The following is a 24849-nucleotide window of genomic DNA, read 5'->3' on the forward strand; positions in this document are numbered from 1 at the left end:
TCTAGTGTAGCCGAAGCATCATCAAAACTCATGCGCCCTTGGTATGCATTCTATTTTATATTTATTTTTATGAGATATACTTCCTCCATAACAAAATAGATGGTACACTTTGATAATAAATGTGAGAGATATTTTATATTAAAGTGTAACATCTATTTCGTTACGGGGGAAGAATTAGATATACATGCATGTTTAAGCATACTGTTACTATTAGTTTGGTCATTGTATTATACAATTTGTTTTTTTCCCCAGCTAATTCTTTAATAAGAAGAATTTTAATCAAAGATTATGAAAAAATGCATTATGTTTTTTAACGTGTAGTTGATATGTAGATCATGAGGTTCTCAATCTTGAATAAATATGTGGATTTCAGGCTTGTAGTACATCGAAGTATGTTATTTCCAAGTTCTATGGTTGAAATATATGTTGTTTACATTGGTCATGACATGCTCAAAGCTTTGCAGCTCCATGGTTCCATTGAAGTCTCAACTCTTGGTAATGCATAATACTGTTTTAATAGAGAAGCAAGTGATGCTTTTGGATTGTTAGAGGGGAGCAAAAATTTACCTTTGCTTGATGGATCTCTAGAGTATGATGATTGTGACTCATTTAAAATGAAAATTGATCTCAAAGATGTCGAAGGTCTTTTGTGCATTAGAGGTTACATAAATTGGGATGATAGGACCCTTGAATATGGCAAGCGATGGTTTAATAAACCTCTATGCTCATTTGTTGAAGGTCAATATGGTTTTGCTGCCTTATGTTACTCATTTTTTTCAGAAGCAGTGAAAGCAAATTCAATGGTTTTGTGTGCACCGAAACAGAAAATTAGCAGTGAGAGTTTTGAAGGCTTTCCAAGAGTTTACGGTAGTATTACTTCTCAGCACGTCTACTTTGACTACACTAGCCGCTACAACAAAGATTATTTTTGAGTTACACTGTTTGAGAGGAGTGCAGAGAATGCAATGCAAACAAGTGTCGATGGTGTGATCACGCTTTCAAGATCAACAGTTGTTGTTCCATTGGACTCGGCACTTGTGGTTGGATTAGATTTTTCTATGTGTGTCGGAGATAATCAAGTCTCATTCAACTCTTCAGCAGATCTTAAGGTTGGCGCAAGTAACTTCACTATGGAAAGTGAAAGCAATGACTATTCGGTTCATATAAACGTAAAATGGCTGGACTAGAAGTAGTAGTTTAATGGTCAGTCTTATTACTAGTTTAATTTAAATTATGTGGATGTAAAATCAGTGGAAGTGTGACTCTAATATCTAAACCTAAAATAGCCTCATTTTGATGTGCTTAGGCAACACTGCAAAAGATTGTAGCATTTTTGTAATTCATGAGATTAATTTCATTGACTTTTTATCTATTCCATATTTGTTTTTCAAGTTGATATCACATATTGACTAATTGTCTATCTCACTACCTAAATGCTTCTCCATGGATTTATACACTGTATCCTCCCTGCCAGTAACTGGTAACTGGCATAGAAGCACAGGAGATCTGATGCATACTATGTTGTGTATGTAAGTCCAATAAGAATAGCATGCTTATATTATTTATGCAGGAGTGTATTCTTCAGAATAGATTCTGTTGCTGTATCTTTTCATCTGTAACTGAGTTAAGGTTGCTTATACGGCTTCAGACAACCACAACAGGTACTAACCCCTTCTGTTAGCACTTTGTTCTGTTTTTTTGCATTGCTTGAATAGGATTTGATTAGTTTCGCTGCTAACTCACAATTACAAACAGGTTCAAGCACAGCGTTGTGGGTCTGTTGCTAGCCTATCTCTTATACGCACAATCTCTCAAGTCTTTACAGAGCACCTATGGTAAGAAGAAAGGCAAAGAATATGTATGACATCAAAATACCTTGCTGGTAAGTGTTAAGCTCCTTTGATATTGTTCTAAGCTTTCTTGCTGCTTAGCTTGTCATCAAGTTTGAGTATGATGTTAACACGTGCTCAACTATGCATTCTTTAGTAACATATATTAATAATACATATGTATATCTTTTTAAGTGATTATATATATGATATGGACGACCGTCTCTTGTATCCCTCATTAGAGCTCCCCCTATAGAAAGGAGAAGGTATAAGAAACATGCATGTACTATTAAGTAGAGCATTGGTATTGAACAGAGAAAATTCTAGTGACTGGTTTTTTGTACTGCAATCTGGCTGAATTTATTTCCTTGGTGATAAATAATCAAGTTTGCTTAGCCAAGTATTTGTAAATGTCCTGGAGAACTGTGGAAAGGGCATATTAAGTGTTGTTGTTGTGTTCTTGCAAATTTTTTAGAAATTTGAAATATACATTTTAAGCTTTAAAGATCACACTAGAAGTTTGTTCAAGAGCAGTTAAAGGTTACAAGTTCATCATTACCATGGCGGCATCAATGAATCACGAGGGAAGGACCATTCTTAAGGTTTTTGGTGTTGAGCTTGTCCTCACTGATCCAGTAAAAGGCATGAAAAGGCCTTTTCAAAAAGCTGAGGAAATCCGTGACAAGACTCCTAATTCATATATTCTACAACAGTTCAAAAACCCTGCTAACCCAAAGGTAATTTTATTGGTATTTTTGTGTGCATATATTCGTTAAATGTAGTCTTAATTTATTTGAACACCATTGTTGTTCTCTGTTTAGGTTCATTATGAAACAACTGGACCGGAGCTTTAGAGAGGCACAGATGGAAAGATTGATATACTTGTCTCTGGAATAGGGACTGGAGGTACAATAAACATGTGCAGGAAGATACCTAATAGAACAAAATCCTAATGTTAAGGTAAGTTGTGACATTAATGTGCAACACAATTTGGAGGATGTGCTATTTTGTTCTCCACGAACTCTCTCTTTCTTTCTTCCCTTTTTTTATTTTCTTGCCTCTTTATTACCCTAATATATCTTTTTCCTTCGTGCTCGAGCTAATTGCTTGGAACCAATGGAAAGTGTTGTATTGTCCGGAGGAAAACTTGGTAATTAACAAACCTTGATCAATTAGTATCATAGTTTGTATCTTTCAGTATTACTTGGGTTGTTCTTAGATACATTGTGCAACATCACCTATCAATCTATATAGTTACCAACTTAGGAACATTGTTATTCTCATATAATTATCATTACTAGGACTGTTTTAGTTATCTGAATTGCAATATTGCCTGCAATATATCTAAAGTTTAATTGGGAACTTTTGGTAGGTACCAATATTGTCATTACCCATTGCAAATTTGCAACCTGTACTGCCATTTGTTCTAATTCTTAAGGAAACCTGGGCAAAAGGTTATCGAGTCTTTTCATTGAAGTAACTTCTTTTTCAATAACACAAGTAGCAATAAACATAGTTTGCTGGAAATTAAAACATTTAATAATTTGAGGGATGGTTAGATTGGTTTGTGTTATTGATCACAATGGTTAGATTGGTATTGAGTTATTGATCACAATTGTTAGATTAGTATTGAGTTATTGATCACAGTGGTTAGATTGGTATTGAGTTATTGATCTAACTATCACTACTACGTTTTTTACCAAATGCAACAGCCTAATAAAGGCTAATACATTGGTATTTTAATTGTCGTTGCAATAGAGTAGGCTAATGATACGGATTTAACACAAATGTTCTTAGAGGTAGGGCTTATGCCACGGCTCTAAAGAACCGTTGCATTCGCCTAGCTATTTTAACAAAAAAGGAGCTGATGCAATGGTATGTGTATTGTATAATGAAAAATTTAGAAGTGCGCGGATATTAAGTACTTCCCTCTTATTTTTTGCCCAAATATTTTGAACCCTTACACATGTTACTATCACTCTCTACTACCATTTTCTCACAGTACCCATTTTCTCCATTTTCCCCAATTCTCCATTTTCTCACATTCTCATATTTTCCCCAATTCTCCAGAATTACTTTCAAATTCTGAGAGGAAAATTACTCAAAAATTCTAAGAGTTAAATAAGCAAAGAAATCTGAGGAAGTAGACGAAAGCGACACTCAGGCGATGGTGGCTGATAGCGGCACTCAAGCGGTCTCATTTTCATCTTGCATGTCCCTTCCTTAAGCTAATTGCTCAAATTTCTGTTCAAGGTATACAACGAATTTTCGTTTTTGAGATTGCTTAATTGAAATTTTGTTGTTTCATTTTGTGGTGATTAAATTTGAAGTTTTTGCTTTTGTGTTTGGGAATTTGTATTTGATGCCATGGAAGATGAAATTTCTGTTCTCATAACTCTTGGAAATGGCTAATAGGTTTTGTTTATATTGATTTTATTATTTTATTAGTTTTGAAACCTAGCAACACTGAATATTGTATTTGAGTAGTCTAATAGGGTTTTTGGGGGAAATTTCATATAAATGGATAAGAAGATATATTGATTTTACTTAGTTCTTGTATGAAAATCTACTCCACATATTGCAATGCTCGCTGCTGCATGTCTTAATCTTATGGTAAAAAAGTTAGAGTGCATCTTCGGATCTGAGGTGGCTTATTTGGTTCATGGGGTAAAACTTCAAAGATCCAAGTTTATTACTTTTTGTATCAGCTATGATGATTCTGTCGTTTTGTTTATTACTTTTTGTAATTGCTATATCCATTTTTGTGAGCTGTGAATTATTTGTGTGAACTTTTTTTCCTTGTTTCTCTCTTATGTATGAGTATAACTGATGGGAATGCTCTTGAGTGGGAACTGGTTGTATAGGTTGTCCCTGTAATCAGACCTTTTGTGTTTAGGAAGTGTGTTTTATGTTGATGTTTACATTGATCTCCATGAGTAGCATAGGTGATGTATGCCTTATGAATTGTGTGAAATCCTATAATTGAGAAGAATGTATTTGTTTTTTCATGTGTGGTGTAGTGTTACCAGACAATTTTGTTTTATTTAAAGCTTGCATAAGGTGGATTTTTTTAACATATTTGTCTGCACGCATGCATTTGCTATTTAAGTATATGAAACTTGACCGATTAGGTTGTAGGCATATGGATTAGACATTGATGGGTTAGGCATTTTTACTCCAATGTGCTCTCCTATTTACTATTTAGTTAAAGAAGTCACCCAAATCCTTTAGATTTAACAGAAATTATTGGAAATTACTGTTATTCACTCTTTGAGATGTGTATCATTGTCTGTGTGTGAATAATAGCTACACTAAGGGCTTTAAAAGAGGCTTAGAAGTCTGGGTCTGAATAAGTAACCCACATGAGAAGGGTTTGAGGCAAGCAGTTTTTGCAAATATGGTTTATCTTGATTTGTATTGTTTATTTGATGGTGGCTCTTAAAATACTAGAACAATGATTATACTCTGATACGGGTTCTCCCCTAATATTATTAGTTTAAGGCTTTTTAACTTTCCTTGCTAATTACACTTGCCTCTTTTTAATATCTCGTTTCTTTTTCATTGTCACTAGATTAATGTAAAGTGGGTCATAAATTTGTATGAATACAGTTTTGATACTCCTTGCTTATTACACTTGATAAAGTTGTCCTTGACAATAGAAATACACTAGTTTTAATTATTATGATCATATAATCAAGCTATAAACAACTTAATACTTAATTGATACTGTAATATATTTCTCAGAAGACCATAAATGGATATGTAGGACCTATTGTATGATATTAAGCATGTAAAAACCAGGAAAAATCAAGAGTAGTTTAGGAAGATGATTATAGATATGGTGTGTTTGATTTGGTTTCTGTCAGTTGCTGGTTCTAGCAGCTTTGTTCGTTGGAGTATATTGGTAATTTGTTGACGATTTATGATATATTTTTATTTTCAAATAAAATATATATTTCTCATGGAAATGTATGTCTGAAAATGCTCTTATGTTTCACAACTCATGAGTCATGACTATAATTTTAATTGTGGAGTACAAGTTGATTTTTAGACTAGTTCTCTTTCTTCCTGGTGGTTGTAAAGTAGATTTTATTGTCAGTTCTTTCTAATTGGTTAAAGTAACTCTCTTAATTCTTAGTGAATTGATTAAATGTTTATACTGTAAAATTAAGTAAAGTAACCCTCTTAATGCTTACCCTAAGGTATGGATAGTGGAACTAAAGTGCGGTGGATGTTTGCCAAATGGAGTGATGAATATGAGCGAGGAGTAGATGAATATGTACAAAAGGCTTTTGCTTCTAAGTCTCAAGGAAATCAAATTTGTTGTCCTTGTGAAAGTTGTCATTATCGTTTTTGGTGTCATGAAGGTGTTGTGAGAGATCAACTTATTTGTAATGGTTTTGTTCCTCGAACAGTTAAGTTATCAGAGTTAGGGATCAGCATTGAAAGGGAACAAACTATTTTGGATAATGATGAAGGGTCAAACCCAAATGATTTTAATGATGACATAGTAGGGTTGTTGCATGATGCACGTGATGATTTTAGAAAGGGGCCAAATGACGAGGCAAAAAAGTTTTTTAAGTTAGTTGAAGAAGGCCAGGAAGAATTATATCTCAGTTGTAAAAATCATTCAAAACATTCCTTCATGATCCGAATTTTTATTTTGAAGTGTGATCATAAGCCAACTAATGTTGCTTTTGGAGATATATTGGAGCTTATAAGGGAGGTGTTACCTGATGCAAAACTGCCAGCTTCTTTTAATGAAGCAAAAAGTGTTTTGAAAGTGTTGGGGTTGGATTACACTAAGATAGATGCATGCCCAAATGATTGCATGATATATTGGGAAGAGCATGAAAACGCAACAAGTTGCCATGTTTGTGAGACGCCAAGATGGAAATCAAATGACACAGAGAATGGCATACAAAATGAAAATGGAAAGACCTATAAGATTCCTCAAAATATTCTTAGGTACTTTCCAATAAAGAAAAGGCTTCAACGGCTATTTATGTGTCAAGAGACGGCGAGATACATGACTTGGCATCCTGATGGGCGTGAAAATGATCATCTTTTACATCATCCAGTTGATGGTCAAGCTTGGAAGGAATTTGATTCTTTATATCCAAAGTTTGTTGATGACCCACGCAATGTGAGGCTTGGGTTAGCCACAGATGGATTTAGCCCGTTCAACTCAATGAGCATTGTCCATAGTACATGGCCAGTTATGTTGATTAATTATAACTTGCCTCCTTGGATGATTATGAAGCCCGAGTATTTGATGCTAGCCTTATTAATTCCTGGTCCGTCTTCCCCTGGCAATGACATTGACATATATTTGCAGCCACTTATCAAGGACTTGAAGGATTTGTGGGAGTTTGGGTTGGAAACTTATGATGCTTCGACTAATCAAAGGTTTGACATACATGTAGCATTGATGACTATCGTGAGTGATTTTCCAGGTTATGCAATGTTATCTGGGTGGAGCACAAAAGGATACTTGGCATGCCCTGAATGTCATTACGAAACAGATTCTGAGTGGTTGCTTTATAGTGGTAAGAATGTGTATAGGGCAAATCGTAATTTTTTGGATCCACCTTACCCTTGGCATCATGATAAGAGGAATTTTGACGAAAAACTTGAGGAAAGATGTCAACCTATTCCATTGAATGGAATTATATTGAGAATATGTTGCGTGATTTTCCAAATGCATTTGGAAAGAAGCAAAAGAAACCAAGGCGTGATGTGGATGATCCGAATCCTTGGAGAAAGATACCCATATTTTTTGAGTTGCCATATTGGAAGCATTGCTCTAATCGCCATAATTTTGATGTAATGCATATTGAGAAAATGTCTTTGATAATGTCATTGCGACGTTATTAGACATTTCTCAGAAGAACAAGGATAATGTGAGTGCTCGTCAAGATTTGGTAGAACTTAATCTGATGCCAGAGCTTCAACCAATAGAATTCAAAGATGGTAGTGAAGAATTTCCAAGATCTCGCTTTTGGATGTCATTGGAGCAAAAGCATAAGTTCTGTCAAGTTATAAAAAATGCTAAGCTTCCTCAAGGTTATGCTTCCAACCTTAGTCGTTGTGTGCAAGTTAGAGAAAGGAAAATAGCAGGCTACAAAAGCCATGATGCTCATTTTATGATGAATTATCTCCTACCAATTGTTGTGAAGACAACATTACCCAAAGACGTTGCTAGTCCTTTGATAAGACTTTGTGCTTTTTTCAAAGGTATATGGAGTAAAACTATTGATCCTCGAGATCTTGGAAAATTGCAATCTGAGATAGTTAAAACTCTATGCCTACTTGAGAGGATTTTTCCACCTGCTTTTTTTGATATAATGGAACATTTACCCATACACTTGGTAGACCAAATTAAGTTAGTTGGGTGGACCTGGTACAAGTTCTTTAAATGTCTTTATTCTAACTTTGGCGCGTTAGTAAGATAAATATTTTATTTTTACAGTGAGCAAAAGATTTGTGTAAGTGCTAAAAGGAAAAGAAAATGGAATAGTGCTGAAGACCATAGCAAGGATTTCATGGATTGGTTTAGGGAGAAAGTTGATTTGATTCTTAAAGAAGGCCATGATAATATCCCGGACCATATTTTGTGGTTATCAAAAGGTCCCTCTCACATTGCCAAAAAGTACACAGGGTACTCAGTTAACGGCTATAGGTTTCATACCATGAAGCGAGATGCAAACTGCATAACTCAAAATAGTGGCGTCACTCTAATAGCCATTACACATAGCTTTGCAAGCTCCAAAGATCAAAATCCTGTTTTGGGAAATGTTAATTATTATGGTTCAATAACTGAAATCATTGAGATATCCTATCATGTTCATTTCAGTGTTGTCTTATTTAGATGTCAATGGTTTCACTCAATAAAGGACGATGATGAGCTTATTACGGTTAATATGAATAAGACCGTTTCTAAAGAAGAACCTTTTATCTTAGCAACTCAAGCACATCAAGTGTTTTATGTAGAAGATTTGAATAGAGATGGTTGGCATTATGCTATTCAAATCCCTCCTAGAGAGCTTTCGGATGGTATTGTTATACAATTATTTATACTTCACTTTTTTTTTATATGACATGCTTTTTTTTTTCTTACAAAGTTATTCAATTTGTTTCATGTTATTATGTTATATGTAAAATTAACGTGTTTCCATTTATTTGTTTTTATTTGTTTTTTCAAATGAAAGGAAATAGGCACGAAGTTGTTGTGTCCCAAAGTCAGGTTCTAGAATATGAACTACAAAGGCTTCAAAAGTTAAAGTCTAATGCAGAACAAATGAAAGCCCAAGGATCGGGATCCTTGGCTAATAAGATATTGTAAGAAAAAACAAAATCCTTACTTTCTCCCGGTGCAAGGCAGAATGATATACCAGAAGATAGAGGATCGGGACTCCACATCACAGTATGATGGTGAAATTGAGGGCGAAACTACAAACATCATGGAAATTGACAATCTTTATTCTAGAAAAAGAAAAGGAAAACTCTGTAGATAGCTCTGCCTTTCTGGTATTTTTTTTCTGCATGGGTATATTTTTTAAAGTAGTGGTTATCATGTTCTAAGTTCATTCCAGCTCTTGCTATACTTATAACCATATTTGACTGAACTGGTTACATGAGCTTAGTTATTATAGAGTTTTAATTATCTTGATACTGTAATAAATACTCTTTAGCAGATCAGTTGCAAAGGAAATTATATTTGAAAGAAGCATATTAGAGGGTGTATGTGAAATAATGAAACCTGCACCAGTTTTATAGGTTAATTTCTTAGAGATTCAGAAACCTTACCGTCTTCATGCTACATAATAAACATGTATAATTATCTATTTTTGCCATTTGTTTAATAGGTCTCAAAGCTTCATAATTCATATGTTCGCCCACGAACTACGGCTGTTGGTGAGATGAATAGCCAAAAAAAGCATCATGTTGATAAAGTTCATGACATTAACTCAACTAAAGCAACCAAGAAAGTTCATAATCAATGCATCCAAAAGAAGCAGCAAGAGCAGCAAGTTGTGTCAAAATGAAGGACAAAAAAAGAGCTTTATGTCCTCCTGGTTCTATGTCAGCATATCTCGAGTTTCGAAAAAGGCAAAAAGAAAACAATGAAGTTATTGTAAATGGTAATCAATCTTTAAATCATTCTAGTGTTGCACGAATGCATAATGATGATGATGCATTGAATGAGTATGATGATGCATTGAATGAGAACGATGATAATGAGCAACTAATTGAGAATGATTATGATGATGCACTAATTGAAAATGATGACGGTGTTGGGAATGAATTTGAGGGCGATCAAGAATTGGAATGGGAAGTTCTACCACAGTTCAGAAGGGAAGGTATGTGATAGTTACAAGTACCTTAATCTAAGACACAAATTGTTGGTTTTAATTGCTTTTGATCTCTAAAGGCACAACACTTAGCTAGTGAGAAAAGTTATTTGTAAGAAAATTACGCTTGCTATTCTTTATAATGTTTGCATAAGCTTGTCACTTAGTTATATATACTTATAGTTATTGCAAAAAAGGGCTGAATAATTGAAGAAAGATTGTGTGTGTGTGTTCTGTTCATTCATCATTTTAACATGTATCTGTTAATATATTAATAAAAGCAGAAACTGAAAAAGCTTCTAAAAGCAAAAGGCATCGAGGTCCAACAATGCTACCAAAGGTTCATGCACGTACAAGAGAGGAACGCCCGACTATTGTTTTGAACTTATTTGGCCTGCCAGTTGGACCGACAAAGGAAATTGTCCAAGAGTTCAAGCTATTCTTGGGAACCGTGGCAAGGGATTCGGAACATGCACCGCTTAACTATATTAATTTTACTAGTCTACCTACTCTTCAACAAATATGGGATTATGTCCTAGTATGTAGTAATATTATTCTTTGCATTAGCATGTTGGATCTCTGTATATAGAAAAAATGCTACAAATATTTTTTTTTAAATCACTATTAATGCCTTATGCTTAGACTTCCATTTACATGTTACTAACGTATTATTTTCATGATTAGTGTAGGAAAAGTTTATGGTTCCTCAAGCAGGATTGCGGTGGGTGATGGAGGCTATCAATGCATGTTGGAAATGTCATAAATCCAATGTTAAGAAAAAAATACTTCTATTATGACATTAGTGACTTACGATTTAAGATGGACATATAAACCTGACACAATTTCAGAACCTCAATTCAAAGATCTTTTGCAATATTGGCGTACTAAAGAGGTTGAGGTATACGATTATAAGCTGTTTACGTAATTACATTAGTGACACAAATGCATAACCTCAATTCAGGGCCTAATAAAGACCCTTTTTTACTTGATAGTTTTTACGAATTACAAGCATGATTCATAATTTTATTTTCTTATTTGTTTTTATCACATATGTACTTAATTTTTATTTCTTTTCGGATTAGGAAACTAGTAGAATCAACAAAGAAAATCGTCTAATGTTAGATGATATGCATACTATGGGTCCTAGGTCTTTTGCAATATTGGCGTACTAAAGAGGTTGAGGTATACGATTATAAGCTGTTTACGTAATTACATTAGTGACACAAATGCATAACCTCAATTCAGGGCCTAATAAAGACCCTTTTTTACTTGATAGTTTTTACGAATTACAAGCATGATTCATAATTTTATTTTCTTATTTGTTTTTATCACATATGTACTTAATTTTTATTTCTTTTCGGATTAGGAAACTAGTAGAATCAAAAAAGAAAATCGTCTAATGTTAGATGATATGCATACTATGGGTCCTAACTCATTTGCCATTTTACGCCATGAGCTGGTAAATACTTTATTTCATTTATATGCAATTTAATTATCAAATTTTATAATCATCACTTGTACTATATGAGGCTTTTACTCTTTTTCTTTATAATGTATAATCATTTTAGTTTCATATACTGTATTATTTTTCTACAGAAACAACAAGATCCGAATAAGCAAGAACCTTCTCAAGCAAAGGTTTACAAGAAATCAAGAAAGAGAACTGCTGGTAGAACATACCTTACCAAAAACGAAAAAGCCGAACAAAATATTGTGAGCTAACATCTTAGATAAATATAGTTAATATTTGTTTGATTTTGATAAATAGTAAATGATTTTATTTTCCTAAAATAGGCCAAAATGGATGCTTTGGAGTCTTCCAACCATGAATATGGTAGCAACTCTAAGGACCCTTACTCAGAAGTTATTCCTAACCCTAAGCGCAAAAGTCGTTTACGCCTTCATGGAAAAGGTGTTAGAATGAAAGATTTGAACAAAAAAGATAAAAAGTCGAATTTCATATTCCGAGAGGAATTCATAGCAAGTATGCAAGAACAAATAGTACAAAAACTTGTACCAGGCCTTACAACCGCTGTTTTAACTCAACTTCATGAAGCTAACCCTGGGATTAATCTTGTCATTCCTGATTTTGTGATGTCATCAGCTCCAAATAATGCATCCAGTGCACCACGTCGGTTCATTCATCAAAATGGGTAATCTTCTAAATCTGGTGGAACAGTTAATCAGGTATCAAAAATTACTTTTCTATGCTTCTAAGTTGCTTGTGTTGATGCTACCTTGGTTCGCATTTGGTTGTTGGTCATAGGCTATCATCCAACCTTGTACAGCCTTTTTTGTATGTGCACGTGGCTGAATTTTTCTTCATCCTTTTCTGGTTGTGTATCTTTGCTTGGCTGACTGTTGCTTCATCAAACAAAGTCATCTTTTCTAAGATCAAAACCCATTTCCTTCAATTTATTTCTGAACATGATTGCTTTGTATTTTGTCGATGTCACTCAGTTTCAGATTTTCCTTATTATTTTATATAAACTTTTTTACTGCTACTGATGGCTTCCACTGTTGATGTGGAATGAGCTCACTAGTAATGGACACTAACTACAACAATTTAAGAAAGTACATAAGAGAAGAACAAGCAGAACAAAAATAGCAAAAGAATGAAGACCGATTAATTGAATGATTAATAATATCTTGAGGATACAATTTTCCTAAATGACCAATCTAAAAAACATGTCTTTCTACGATTTCAACCCTTTTCTATATATCAGTCATTACAAGACACTAGTGTCAAGGTTTTATCTTCATTCTACTCCGCAGTGCTGCTCTACTATATTGTGTGTGTTTTGTCCTCAAAGAATCACAATAGTTGTATGAGCATTAATTTGTTTTGTCTTCGTGTGTTGCTTCCTTGTGTGCTGCTTCATTGTGTGTTGCTACCCTCTCTCCTGCTACTACTGGTAGTTGTTTTTCTGTCCCCTTGTGCCACTTGGTCCATTACATGTTGTATATATAGCGTCACCAGTGTCCTACATGCTACCATGCATAAACCTCCCCACTTATCAAACTTTATCATGTTTACATTAACACAATTATTACTGTCTTTTAAATTTTACGTGTAGGAGCATGGCGAGCTAGATGGAGATAAAGTACGGTGACTATAGTACGTCAATCAACAAATGGTGAATAAATGTTGTTGGCGACTCAATTTTTATTAAGTACGAGCTTGTGAATAAATGTTGTTGAAGATTTAGAATATATATATATAATTAATTAATTAATTAATATATTTTATGCTAGTATTTTGCACTGTTGTTACATTTTAAGTTTTCAACGAGGCACGGCTGTATATGATGTTCTACTCTGTTATTAATTAGTAGACATATATATATTTATTAGTACGTAGTATGGAAACAATATTTTGTTGTGTATATATACATACATACATATATATATATATACATACATACATATATACATATATATATATATATACATATATATATATACATATATATATATACATATATATATATATACATATATATATATATATATGTTTCGGGTGTTTTTGGTCCCTCGGGAGAGTTACAATATGGAGTATGCGCGCCTGACTTCTGTACCTGCAAAACCACAAAACTCCGGTTGGGTGGAGTTCCGCCTCCGACGATCAAGTTAGCATGATTTACGGATGGGTAATAGTGCGGAAGGTAAATAGGTTTTTCTCACTGGTTCAGAGAGATTCCGCAATTAATATTGTTCGGCTTTCGTGTTTGGATTTATGAATGCCCAATAAATGAGGAGGATTCCCCTATTTATAGTGGGGGAGACATGTTCCCTGATTAGGGTTTTGATGCCACGTGGCAGCATCCGATTGGATCTCATTGGACCGTTGGTGGGCTGCCACGTGTCATGATTCTACTGGGCCACGTGGCATAGGGTATTTTTACCCTAAACATTTGCCCCTCACATGTGTGACGTGGCGCAGCCACGTGTCACCTGTGACAGGTGTCAAGCAATGAACAAGCAACGATTGAGTTGCTTCCCGCCTCTCTCTCCTGAATTTGAATTTCGAAAGGATTAAGGCAGAAGGTGGCGATTCGCCTTCCGGTCTTTTCCTATAAATTAAGGCGCACACCCTCTCTCCTCTTCACTTTACAAATTTTTTCAGAATTTTCTTGAGAGCTCTGACACCGGCTGCTAGTTTGTGCAACCAGTTGCTTCATTGAAACGCATACGGATACCGGTTGAGGACTTCTTCACTTAATCCCTCCAGGTACCGTTTGACTTGATTCTCTTTCTTATCTTGAGTAGAACCACAGACGGTCATACACCGTTTGGGACTCCATAAGCCCCTTTTTATGCTTTGCATTTGGTAGACCCACAGACGGCGTAAACCGTCAGGGGAATCTTTAAATCATGATCCTCAAAGATAGACCCTAAGACGGTGGTGGGCCGTCTGGGGTATCCTTAATGGACTATACTCTGAATGCATGTCATATCCCCACAGACGGTGAATACCGCCTGTGCACCTTTACACTGGTTTTTTATGTAGTTGCACTTAAAAGACCTACAGACGGCTATATGCCGGATGGGGCATCTTTATACCTTGCCTTTCGAATGATAAACCCACAAACGGTGTGGACCGTCTGGGAGACCTTCAAACCTTGGCCTTTAATAATGCGTTCCATAGGACCACAGGCGGTAATATACCGCCTGTGATATCTGCAATCAATGGTTTTCAATAATTTGCATTCAAAGGACCCACAGACGGATACATGTCGTCTGGCGTATCTTCAGACAATCATTTTGTATCCAGTAGACCCTCAACCGGAAAGATTCCGCCTGGACCACCTTCAAACAATTGCCTATCAAAAAATTCATTTCATAGACTCTCAGACGGCAAGGAGCCGCCTGGGGTGTCTTCAAACAAGATTCTTTAAAATTAGACCCACAGACGGTTCTTGGCCGTCTGGGGTGTCTTCTAATAATAGCTCTTCAAAACTGGATCCATAGACGGTAATGGACCGTCTGGGGTATATGCAAGCCACGTTTCGAGACTTAGATATTTCGCACCCTTAGCCGGGCTTATACCGCCTGTAGGGCGCTTGAACAATGATCTTCATAGCTCGCTCATGATCTGCCCTTCAAACACCCTCAGCTGGCTCTCATGTCGTCTGGGGGGTCTCTAAGAAACCTTCAATGATTAACGCTTGAGGCATCCTTGGTTTCTGATAACCATTTAATGAAGCCTCAGACGGAGGTGTCCCGTCTGGGGTATTTTTGAGTAAGCTTTATTAATCCCGCATGGGGTGTATTTGAATAGAACTTGTGACACCGTTTGTGGTATCTTTGAGCAAGCCTCCTTGATATCGTCTGGGGTATCTCTGAGCAAGCCATTATGATACCGCTTGGGGTATCTTTGGGTAAATCTGCATAATACCGCTTGTAATATCTTTGAACACACTTTATTGATACCGCCTGGGGTATCTTTGTGTGAATTTCTTCCAAAATGCCTAACTGTTTTGTATTTGTGCTTTAGGTTTTCAACACAAACAGTTGTCTCCGCCTGTGGCATCTTTAAGCCACATCTTGGAATTTCTTCTTCAACCGTCTTCATAAATACAAGGTATCATCCTTTCCCTTTTTGTAACCTCTTGAGTTTACCGGTTGTATAGGTTAGAGAATAATGGACTCTCCTAATACACACAGGCACGACCTAGGGCAGTTGTCAACCGTTCACCGGATACGGCTGAATCTAGGACTGGGGATGCCATCTGGGGGTGCATGGAACACCTTTACATTTCTGAGAATCCGACCGTCTCTGTTCATGTGCAGGACAGAATGGCTCGGACAAGAAAAACGGCTTTTGACCCCGAGTACAAATCAGATGATTCAGCCGGTACACCGATTGAAGATGTCCCTTTCGATCAACCAGGCGTTCCAAGTACGCCTGGTGATGAGATTTTGGAAGAGTCCGAAAGCTCGAGCGGTGAAGAAACAGACCAAGAGGCTGGATCATCAGAGTCCACGATGACGTCGGATGTCCTTGAACAAGATGAGGAGGCATACAGCTAGCCGTCTGCAAATAACCCATTGGAGGCGCACATGAGTGACCGGGACGTTGTGACATTAAACGCAACACTCGAAGCTTTTCTAAAAAAGCGTTCGGTAGGAGACGGCTGGGAGTTGGGTGTCCCGCCTGCGAGCTCGTCAGTTGTCTGGGAGGATGACTTGAATCATGCCGATAACTACTTCGGCTGCTATGAGGCGGCATTCAAAGCCGGCCTCCGGTTCCCCCTTCACAGATGCATTAAAGCCATTTTAAGAGGCTACGACTTGGGGGTCTGGAAGCTTACACCCAATTCTTGGGTGAACATCATCGGCTATATTGCCGCCTGCGAGATGCAGGAAATGACGCCTAGCTGGGAGGCGTTCGCGCATATGCATTACCTAAGCCGTGCCCCAGGCGGCTGGAATGCCTGGTACACTCTTACTACGCATCCGGAATACATGATAACCTTGGAGAAGCCCTCCAAGTGGACGAGCTGGAAGAGCAAGTTTTATTACGTCTCTTCCCCTTCAACGGCTGTAAATCACCGGATGCGTCGTTACAATAAGAACCCGGCTCTTCCAGGAAAGAAGTGCGCCCTACCAAGGGTTCCGGCTGAGGCTTGGGATGCCATTATGGAGTCGGGGTTATTTAAGAAAACCACCGAGCCTTTGGCTGATGGGACACAAATCATTGTCCCTCTATTCTAGGTTCCCCATCCGGACTGGTTCAAGAACCAGGCGTTCCTCTCCGCCTGTGGTCTCAGCACCTTGTATAACAAAGGTCTACTACTTAACCGACAATTTATGCCGTTTGTATGATATGCAAATGATGCTAACTTTTTCTTGTTATTTTGCAGAGGAAGGTTTAGAAATGACTCCGCCTGAGATGACGCCGGCTAAGTCAGCCGCCAAGATCAGGAAAGAGCAGTTGGAAAAGAAAAAGGTCCAACTTGCTGCTCGGGCCAGTGGGGATAAGCACCGGCTGTGATATAACTGTTTGCTTATTTTGCCAATAACCTTAATTCTAACTTATTGATTGTTTTTTACAGACGGGAAGCCAGAATGTTCCCCGCTCTATCCGTCATATGGTGAGACCGGGTGGGGAGCTTCCTCAACCGCCTCCACAAAGGCGCAGGGTCTCAAAAGGCCCTACTCCGCCTGCAGCCGGCAGGACTCCGGCTCCTGTGAGGCCCACTACTGCAGGCAAAAGTCTGCAATATCTTGGCCTGAGCTTTGAGCCGGCTAAGACCGGATCTAGGGAGCCTGCTCCTTCTAGCAGGTTGCCGGCTATTGCTTCCGGCTCCAATGCGGCTGGGGGTGGTGGCACCCCTCAGCCGGATGACCAAGGTATGGACTCCGCTTTTGACCCCCCCCTGGCCTCTTGGGCCACTTCGAGTCAAGTCTCATACGTCTCAGTCGGGCGACTCGGTCGGGAACCGGCTGAATGTAGGAGTCGTTTATTCCCAACACTTAACCGATATGTCTCATGATGCAGATACTGCTTCTCGCTGGCCGGACATGCAAAATTACGCCAGGAGAATGATAAGGACCTTGACTAGGTCCGAGAGGGAGGCTGTGCCGAGTGTCAGCCAGGTCAACCTTGACCGGATCACTTCATTGCTGGCTGAGGTAAGTTGTCAGATGCGGTAGTTTTGCACAATCTATTATTTCACCGGATGGGGTATTTTTGTGCTAGATTTGATAGCTGATCTTTTTAAGATCAATTTGCTAACTCAAATGCCGGTTGGTCTTGTAGGAGATGCTAAGGGTGGATGGGTTAAAAGCCCCCTTGCGAAAGAAGCAAGAGGAGGTAAGGGATGCCCAAAAACGGGCAGCCGATTTAATTGATGTATGTCAGTACAACTCCCTAATGCTTGAAATCCACACTAAAGCCCGGGAGATGAAACAGGAGGAACTCATCCAGGAGCTGACGGCTACTGCTGACACCGCCAACAAGACGGCTGCTTACCGTCAACTCTAAATCGACCAACTCAAAACCGACATCCAAGCTCTGAAGGATGTGGAGAAGGAGAAGACTGGGTTGAAGGAGGAGGTCAACCGGCTGCAGGGGGAGCTGGACAAAGCCAAAGATGATTTGGTTAAGTCCAAGAAAGATGCTCTGGACCAGCTGGCGGCTGAGCAGACCCGGCTGGTCAACGAGAACGAGCGTGACTGTGAAGCACGCATGAAGATGGTGTGGTCCATGATCCATCCGGAGACCGACTACGCCTTCTTTGACTTGAGGTACAAATACGCAACTGAAGTATTTGATGCTCAAGTTCTCGGGCTTCAGCAACCGGCGCCGTTTGAGGAGTGGGCCGGTGTAGGGGAGGAGCAAACGGAGGGTGATGTGCCGGGTGACGGAACTCAGACCCAAGATACCCCTAACGCCGGTCAAGGCCAGCAGCCGGAGCAGCAGCAGCAACAACAACAGCATCAGTAGTATTTTTTTCTCTTTTTTCTAACCGACCTGTGAGCCGTGAATTTCTGTATCACCTTTCCCGGACAGGGGTCCGGTTAAAATTTGAAATATTTAATATATTTGTGCCGACTGTGTCGGTTTGCTTTGCATATTTGCAATTCTTGCTTTTTTTTTTTTTTTTTTTTTTTGCATCGAATCATGAAATCATGCGATATGTCGGATGTGTGAACTCTACTTGCCCCTGGATGGTTGTTTGCTTAGTTACCAACTATAAGCAGGCAGCCGTCCATATGCATCCGGACAAACGATTAGGCGATCCTTGACCGTTGTACAACAGGGTGGGTTAGTTTAATTCGTTGGAATCGTACCGGATGTATGCGTTCTAAATGGTATCCGAATATATACAAATATGTGGATTACCGCCTGTATTGCTTTTGAGCAATAACCAAGCACAAATGTAGACAATGTTGTCAATTGCCGGCTGTATTACCTAGGGGCACTAGTCGGTTGCAATATAAGACATTTTATATTGGCAGTATAGCCTTGGGGCAATAGCCAATGTCAATTTGAAGATTGTAAAAATCGGGATGGAAGCGAGGTCCGGCTGTAGTGCTTTTGGGCAAAGCCGGCTGCTTAGCAAGATTTAAGTTACCGTCTGTATTGCATTGGGGCAATAGCCGGTTTTATCTTATTTGCGATGGGTCATTCAAACGCAAATAGGTTATCTTCAACCTAGGAGGTTGAAGCCGTTTGAGAATATGACGCATAGAACAATGTGCCACCCGGAAGGGAGATGTTCTCTTCAACGAATTCACCCGGATGGGTGTCGTTGGATGCCTGTTTTGTATTTAAAGCATACGGTTTAAGATATATTGGCTTTGTGCCTTTACTCATCTAAGTTAGGTACTTAGGATGCCCGGTTGTGCATTGCACACGGGACTTTAAAAGGTGCCCGGGTGTACATTGCACATGGGATTTTAAAAGGTGCCCGAGTGTGCATTGCACACTTGACTTTAAAAGGTGCCCGGGTGTGCATTGCACACGGGACTTTAAAAGGTTCCCGGGTGTGCATTGCACATGGGACTTTAAACAAAAAATTGAAATAATTACAAGTTCCTTAGAAGTAGTACTTTTTCAAGTTGTCTACATTCCAAGTTCTGGCTAAAGGCCTGCCGTCTCTAACTTCTTCAAAAATCCGGTAGGGGCCCTCCCAATTTGGGGTTAGCTTTCCTTGTTCATTAGCCCTACCAGTTGACTCCATTTTTCAAAGCACAAAGTCCCCCACTTTGAGGGGCCGCTTGTGTACTCTTCTATTGTAAGCCCTCGTCATTCTCAGACGGTATATCTCATGACGCAAGGTAGCATTGCCCCTACGTTCCGAGAGAGAATCCAATGCAAAACGCATGGCCTCCCAATTAGCCTATTCGTCATAGAGCATGACTCGGAGTGTTGGCTCATAAAGCTCAATTGGTAAGACGACTTATGTGTCGTATGTCATGAGAAACGGGGTTTCACCCGTTGCCCCCTTTTCGGCTGTTTTGATGGCCCAAAGAACGTGAGGTAACTCATCCGCCCAAAGACCACCGGCTCTTTCAATCTTCTTTTTTATGCCGTCTGAGATGAGCTTGTTGAAGGCTTCAACTTGGCCGTTTACTTGGGGCCGGCCAACAGATGCAAAACAATGTAAGATCCCCTGATCTCCCAACCAATTTATGAGGGTAGGCGTTTCAAATTGAGGACCGTTGTCAAACACCATAGACATAGGAACCCCAAACTGGGTGATGATGTTCCTCCAAATGAAGGAGATGACATCCTTTGTCTTGATGCCTTTGACCGCCTCTTCCTCAAGCCATTTTGTGAAGTAGTCTACAGCCACCAGAATGTATCTTCTGCCACCTGTGGCAGGCGTATAGGGACCCAAAATGTCCATGCCCCATTTTGCAAATGAAACCGGGTTGTAGACAGCCGTAAGATCAGTTGCCGGACGGTGTATGAGCCGGCCAAATCTTTGGCACTTGTCACATTTTTTCACCAAATCCATGGCGTCTGCCTCAAGGGTGGGCCAAAAGTAACCCTGCCGCCTGGCCCTATTTGCAAGAGACTTGCCGCCTATATGTGAAGCACAAAAGCCCGCATGAAGATCCTCTAGCACTTCTTTTCCCCTTTCTGGGGTAACACACTTCAGTAACGGCTGAAATTAACCCTTTCTGAAGAGTTCTCCCTTGTACATTTCAAAGCTCAGAGCTCGTTTTTTAAGTGCTGCCGCTTCTGAAGAGGCATCCGGCAAGGTGTCGTCTACCAAATAATCTCGGATGGGGTCCATCCAAGTAGAGCTTCGGTCGAGAATTCCAATGGGGTCATGCTCAATACTTATTTTTTCCATGACCTCCCAGAAGACTAACCTAGGCGCATCACAAGTGGCGGATGAGGCCAACTTGGATAGACCATCCGCCTGATTATTTTCTGACCGGGGCACCTGACTTAAATGGAAATCATCAAGTGTCCCTGCCTCATCTTTGACCGCCCGAAGATATTTGATCATTGCCGGATGGGTGGCCTCGTAGTCACCATTGAATTGGCTAACAATCAATTGGGAATCAGAACAGGCGTCAACCTTTCTTGCCCCTACCGCCTTACACATGCGTATTCCGGCTAGCAGGGCTTCATACTCAGCTTCATTGTTTGAAGCTTGAAACTTGAACCGTAGTGCATATTCATAAGTATCTCCTTCCGGAGACTTGCAAATTACGCTTGCACCACAACCGTTTGAGGTAGAGCTTCCGTCTACGAATAACTTCCAAACCTGATCGATATTCTACTGCTGTGCTGGCCTAGTCATTTCAACAATGAAGTCGGCAAACGCCTGACCTTTCACTGCCCACCTTGGTTCGAAAGTTATCTCCAAGCTTTGCATTTCAACAGCCCACTTGATCATTCTGCCGGATGACTCAATGGAAGTCATTGGACGCTTAAGTGGCTGATCAGTATAAACAGTCACCGGATGGGCTAGGAAGTATGCCTTTAGCCGCTTGACTACTTTGTAAAGAGCCAGCCTAAATTTTTCGATCATTGGGTACCGGATTTCAGCATTCCTAAGGATGTGGATGATGAAATACACCGAGAGCTGCTTGCCGTCTCTCTCGGCAAGGAGGACGACACTAAGGGAGTGATCTGAGACGGCTAGGTACATGTAGAGAACCTCCTTAGGCAGGGGGCTCACTAGCCTTGGCAAAGAATGCAAGTGCTGCTTTAACCTCTAAAATGCCGCCTTTGCCTCTTCTCCCCACTCAAATCTAGAACTCTTCCTGATTGCTTGGAAGAAGTAAAGGCACTTGTCACCTGACCGGCTGAGGAATCTTCCTAGTGCCGCCAGGCAACCGGTTAGCTTCTGGGCCTCCTTGACAGTGCGAGGTGACTGCATGTCAATCACCGCCTGCACCTTATCCGGATTGGCTTCTATGCCTCTTTGATCAATCATAAATCCGAGAAACTTCCCAAACTGAACACCAAAGACACACTTTTTGGGATTAAGCATGACCTTATGCCGCCTGAGGGTGGTGAAGGTTTCTCGGAGGTCGGCTATGTGACCCGCCTGTTACTTGGATTTGACTATCATGTCATCAATGTACGCCTCTACATTCCTTCCGATTTGATTGATGAAAACCGTGTTTATCATTCTTTGGAAGGTAGCAGGCGCATTTTTCAAGCCAAACGGCATCACCGTGTAACAGTACAACCCCTGATTAGTGACGAAGGCCGTCTTTTTCTGATCCTTCTTCCATAGGGGAATCTGGTGGAAACCTGAGTAGGCATCCATAAAACTCATCAGGGCATGGCCAGCTGTAGAGTCGACCAGACTGTCGATCTTTGGAAGGGGATAACTATCCTTCGGGCATGCCTTGTTCAGATCTGTGTAATTTACACACATCCGCCAGGTACCATTCGGCTTTTTGACAAGGACAACATTTGCTACCCAATCCGGGTAGTAGCATTGCCGAATGAACCCGGCATCCAGAAGCTTTTTGACCTTAGCGGCTGCCACCTGAAACCTTTCTTCTCCATGATCCCTCTTCTTTTGCCTAACCGGCTTTATTTTGGGATCAACAGCTAACTTGTGGACAGCTGAATCCGGGCTGACGTCTGGCATCTCTTCCACTTCAAAGGCAAAGATGTCTTTGAATTTTCGCAGAAGTTGGAGCAAGTCTGCCCCCAACTTTTCATGAGCAACCGTCCCAACTTTGACTGTTCTGTCAGGGCGGCTATCGTCCAAGACAATATCAATGCTCTCTCTAGGCGGCTGGGGTCGGGATTCAACCGGCCTTTCCCCGGCTAGTGATTGCTATTTTGTGTCGCCCTTCCCCTTTACCACCTAGCCGGATGGGTAGGTCAATCATTCCCACCGGATGCACTACTCCTCCCCCGAAGCCGACTAGGGGATGGGGGGCCTTGTGCATGCTGCTAGGCTTGTACTTGAGCTTTGTCAAGCACTGGTAACCGATTAGGTCAGACGAGCTCCCGGTATCGATTAAGATCCGGCCGACTCGTTGACTGGCAACTTTACATTCGATGACCAGGCCCTATCTTTCTCAGAGATGAAGACCTCAGGGAAGGTGTCTTTCGACGCATGGCCCTCATCTTCTGGGTTGGATAGTTTATGGATGTTATCCTTGGCACCCCGGATAGTGGGACCTCCGCTTGCAAAGCCGCCTGCAATGGTGAAGATATGTTCTTCATCCGTTTCAGAGCTAGCAGCAGGCTTCTTGGACGGCTGTCCCCCACTTGATTTAGAGTTGCCCTTGGTTTTCACCAGATAGGACTCCAAGACCCCTTCATCAGCCAGACGGTCCAATAGTCGCCTGAGGCTATAGCAACCATTGGTGTCATGGCCGACGTCCTCATGGAACCGGCAATACTTGCTTTTGTCTCTGTTCTTGACAGAGCTTTTCATTGCAGCCGGTTTGTCGATTTTCACCCGGTCCTTTATGTCCATGAGGATCGAGGAGCAGTCTTTGTTGAACTCGTACTTTGGGACGTACAGTTCCAACTTCCGTTGTTTCTTCTGGGACTGCTGACCTGGGCGGTCAGCTGCCCAGACTTCTTTTCTTTTATTTTCTTCTTTTTTGGCTGGCTGGTTAGGCCGGCTGTCTCTCCTGTCGGACCGCTTGGGTTCCGACGGATGCCTGATAGAGCAGAGCTCGGTTGCCTGTATATAGGCCTCCGCCTCCATCAGCGCTTCTTGGAGGGTGGCTACCCTCTTGCGGACTAGGTCAAATTTAAAAGCTGACCCATCCTTCAGACCCTTGAAGAAGTCTGTATATGCCGCTTCGTCAGACAGCCCTTGAATCTGAATTCTCATCAGATTAAACCGCCTGACATAGGACCGAAGTCCCTCCTTGTCACCTTGCTGGATAGCCCCTAGGTCGAGACTTGTCTTTTTAGCAGGGATATTCATGGAAAAATTGGATGCAAACAGGTATGCAAGCGTCTTTAACCCAGCCGGCAAGTTGCCGAACCATCGCTGGGCTATGCCCTTCAATGTAGCCGGGAAGCATCTACACCAGGCGGCGTCATCCAACCCCTGTAGGTACATGAGGTTGGTGTATGCCATTAGGTGGTCTTCCGGGTTGGTGGTACCGTCGTAGGCACCAACCAACACATTCTTAACCTTGGTCGGTTATACCGCCTCGGTTATCTCCCGGGAGAAAGAAGTAGGCTATTCCCCAAGGTTTTGCAGTCGGAGCTGCCAGTCCATGGGTTGGACCTGGTAGGTCGCCTGACCCCCAAAGGGTGCCGACTGCATGAATAGAGATCCATACTGGGCGTATGGCTATTAGGGCACATATGAGGCCTGCTGTTGGATCACATGAGGACCAGTACGTGCAGATATACTGACTGACTGACTTCCCTGCTGCGTCTCTGAATGCTTCATTGAAGCATTTCGGAAACTGTCTGAATAGGTCGACGTTGAGGCCGACTGAGACATGCTCTGACTTTTCTTCTCCCGGATGAATAACCGGGCGTCAGAGAACATCTTCTTTGACCCATCCGGCCGGGTATGTCGGATGGCCTTCCGTTGCCCCGTTTCGGGGAAACGAAGTTTCGAAAGGTCGATCAGGGGCCCATCCGTTCCCTTGTGTTTGGGATGCGGAATGGGCACCCGGTCTTTGATTTGCTTCCTCCCGGAGGGAGAAGGCTTCTTTGCCGACTGACCCTTGATGGAGCCAGCTGACTTCTT

The 24849-nt window shown here is 40.5% G+C and overlaps 2 protein-coding genes across 2 annotated transcripts; both read left to right on the forward strand.

Annotated features, from left to right (window-relative positions):
• Window positions 1-965: 965 nt before the first annotated feature.
• LOC110696978 (bifunctional L-3-cyanoalanine synthase/cysteine synthase-like) lies at window positions 966-2683 on the forward strand. The gene is made up of 4 exons (XM_021874315.1): window positions 966-1109; window positions 1571-1661; window positions 2328-2566; window positions 2651-2683. Exons 1-4 carry the CDS (start codon window positions 966-968, stop codon window positions 2681-2683), a joined length of 507 nt encoding a protein of 168 aa, XP_021730007.1.
• Window positions 2684-6033: 3350 nt separating this feature from the next.
• LOC110696987 lies at window positions 6034-9877 on the forward strand. Its single transcript, XM_021874326.1, has 6 exons — window positions 6034-7402; window positions 7707-8214; window positions 8302-8885; window positions 9041-9170; window positions 9527-9599; window positions 9698-9877. The coding sequence occupies exons 1-6, from the start codon at window positions 6034-6036 to the stop codon at window positions 9875-9877; spliced, it is 2844 nt and encodes a 947-aa protein (XP_021730018.1).
• Window positions 9878-24849: the final 14972 nt, after the last annotated feature.

Source organism: Chenopodium quinoa, unplaced genomic scaffold (genome assembly GCF_001683475.1).
Source record: "Chenopodium quinoa cultivar QQ74 unplaced genomic scaffold, ASM168347v1, whole genome shotgun sequence".
Lineage (NCBI taxonomy): Eukaryota > Viridiplantae > Streptophyta > Magnoliopsida > Caryophyllales > Amaranthaceae > Chenopodium > Chenopodium quinoa.

Bases quoted from the DNA above. Each gene is read 5' to 3' on its own strand.
- LOC110696978 (XM_021874315.1), top strand. From the start codon at position 966: ATGCAAACAAGTGTCGATGGTGTGATCACGCTTTCAAGATCAACAGTT. The intron at 1,110-1,570 runs GTTGGCGCAAGT...TTATTTATGCAG, and splicing joins ACTCTTCAGCAGATCTTAAG to GAGTGTATTCTTCAGAATAG. The intron at 2,567-2,650 runs GTAATTTTATTG...TTCTCTGTTTAG, and splicing joins AAAACCCTGCTAACCCAAAG to GTTCATTATGAAACAACTGG.
- LOC110696987 (XM_021874326.1), top strand. From the start codon at position 6,034: ATGGATAGTGGAACTAAAGTGCGGTGGATGTTTGCCAAATGGAGTGAT. The intron at 7,403-7,706 runs GTAATTTTTTGG...CGACGTTATTAG, and splicing joins GAATGTGTATAGGGCAAATC to ACATTTCTCAGAAGAACAAG. The intron at 9,171-9,526 runs GTAAGAAAAAAC...ACTCTTTAGCAG, and splicing joins TCCTTGGCTAATAAGATATT to ATCAGTTGCAAAGGAAATTA.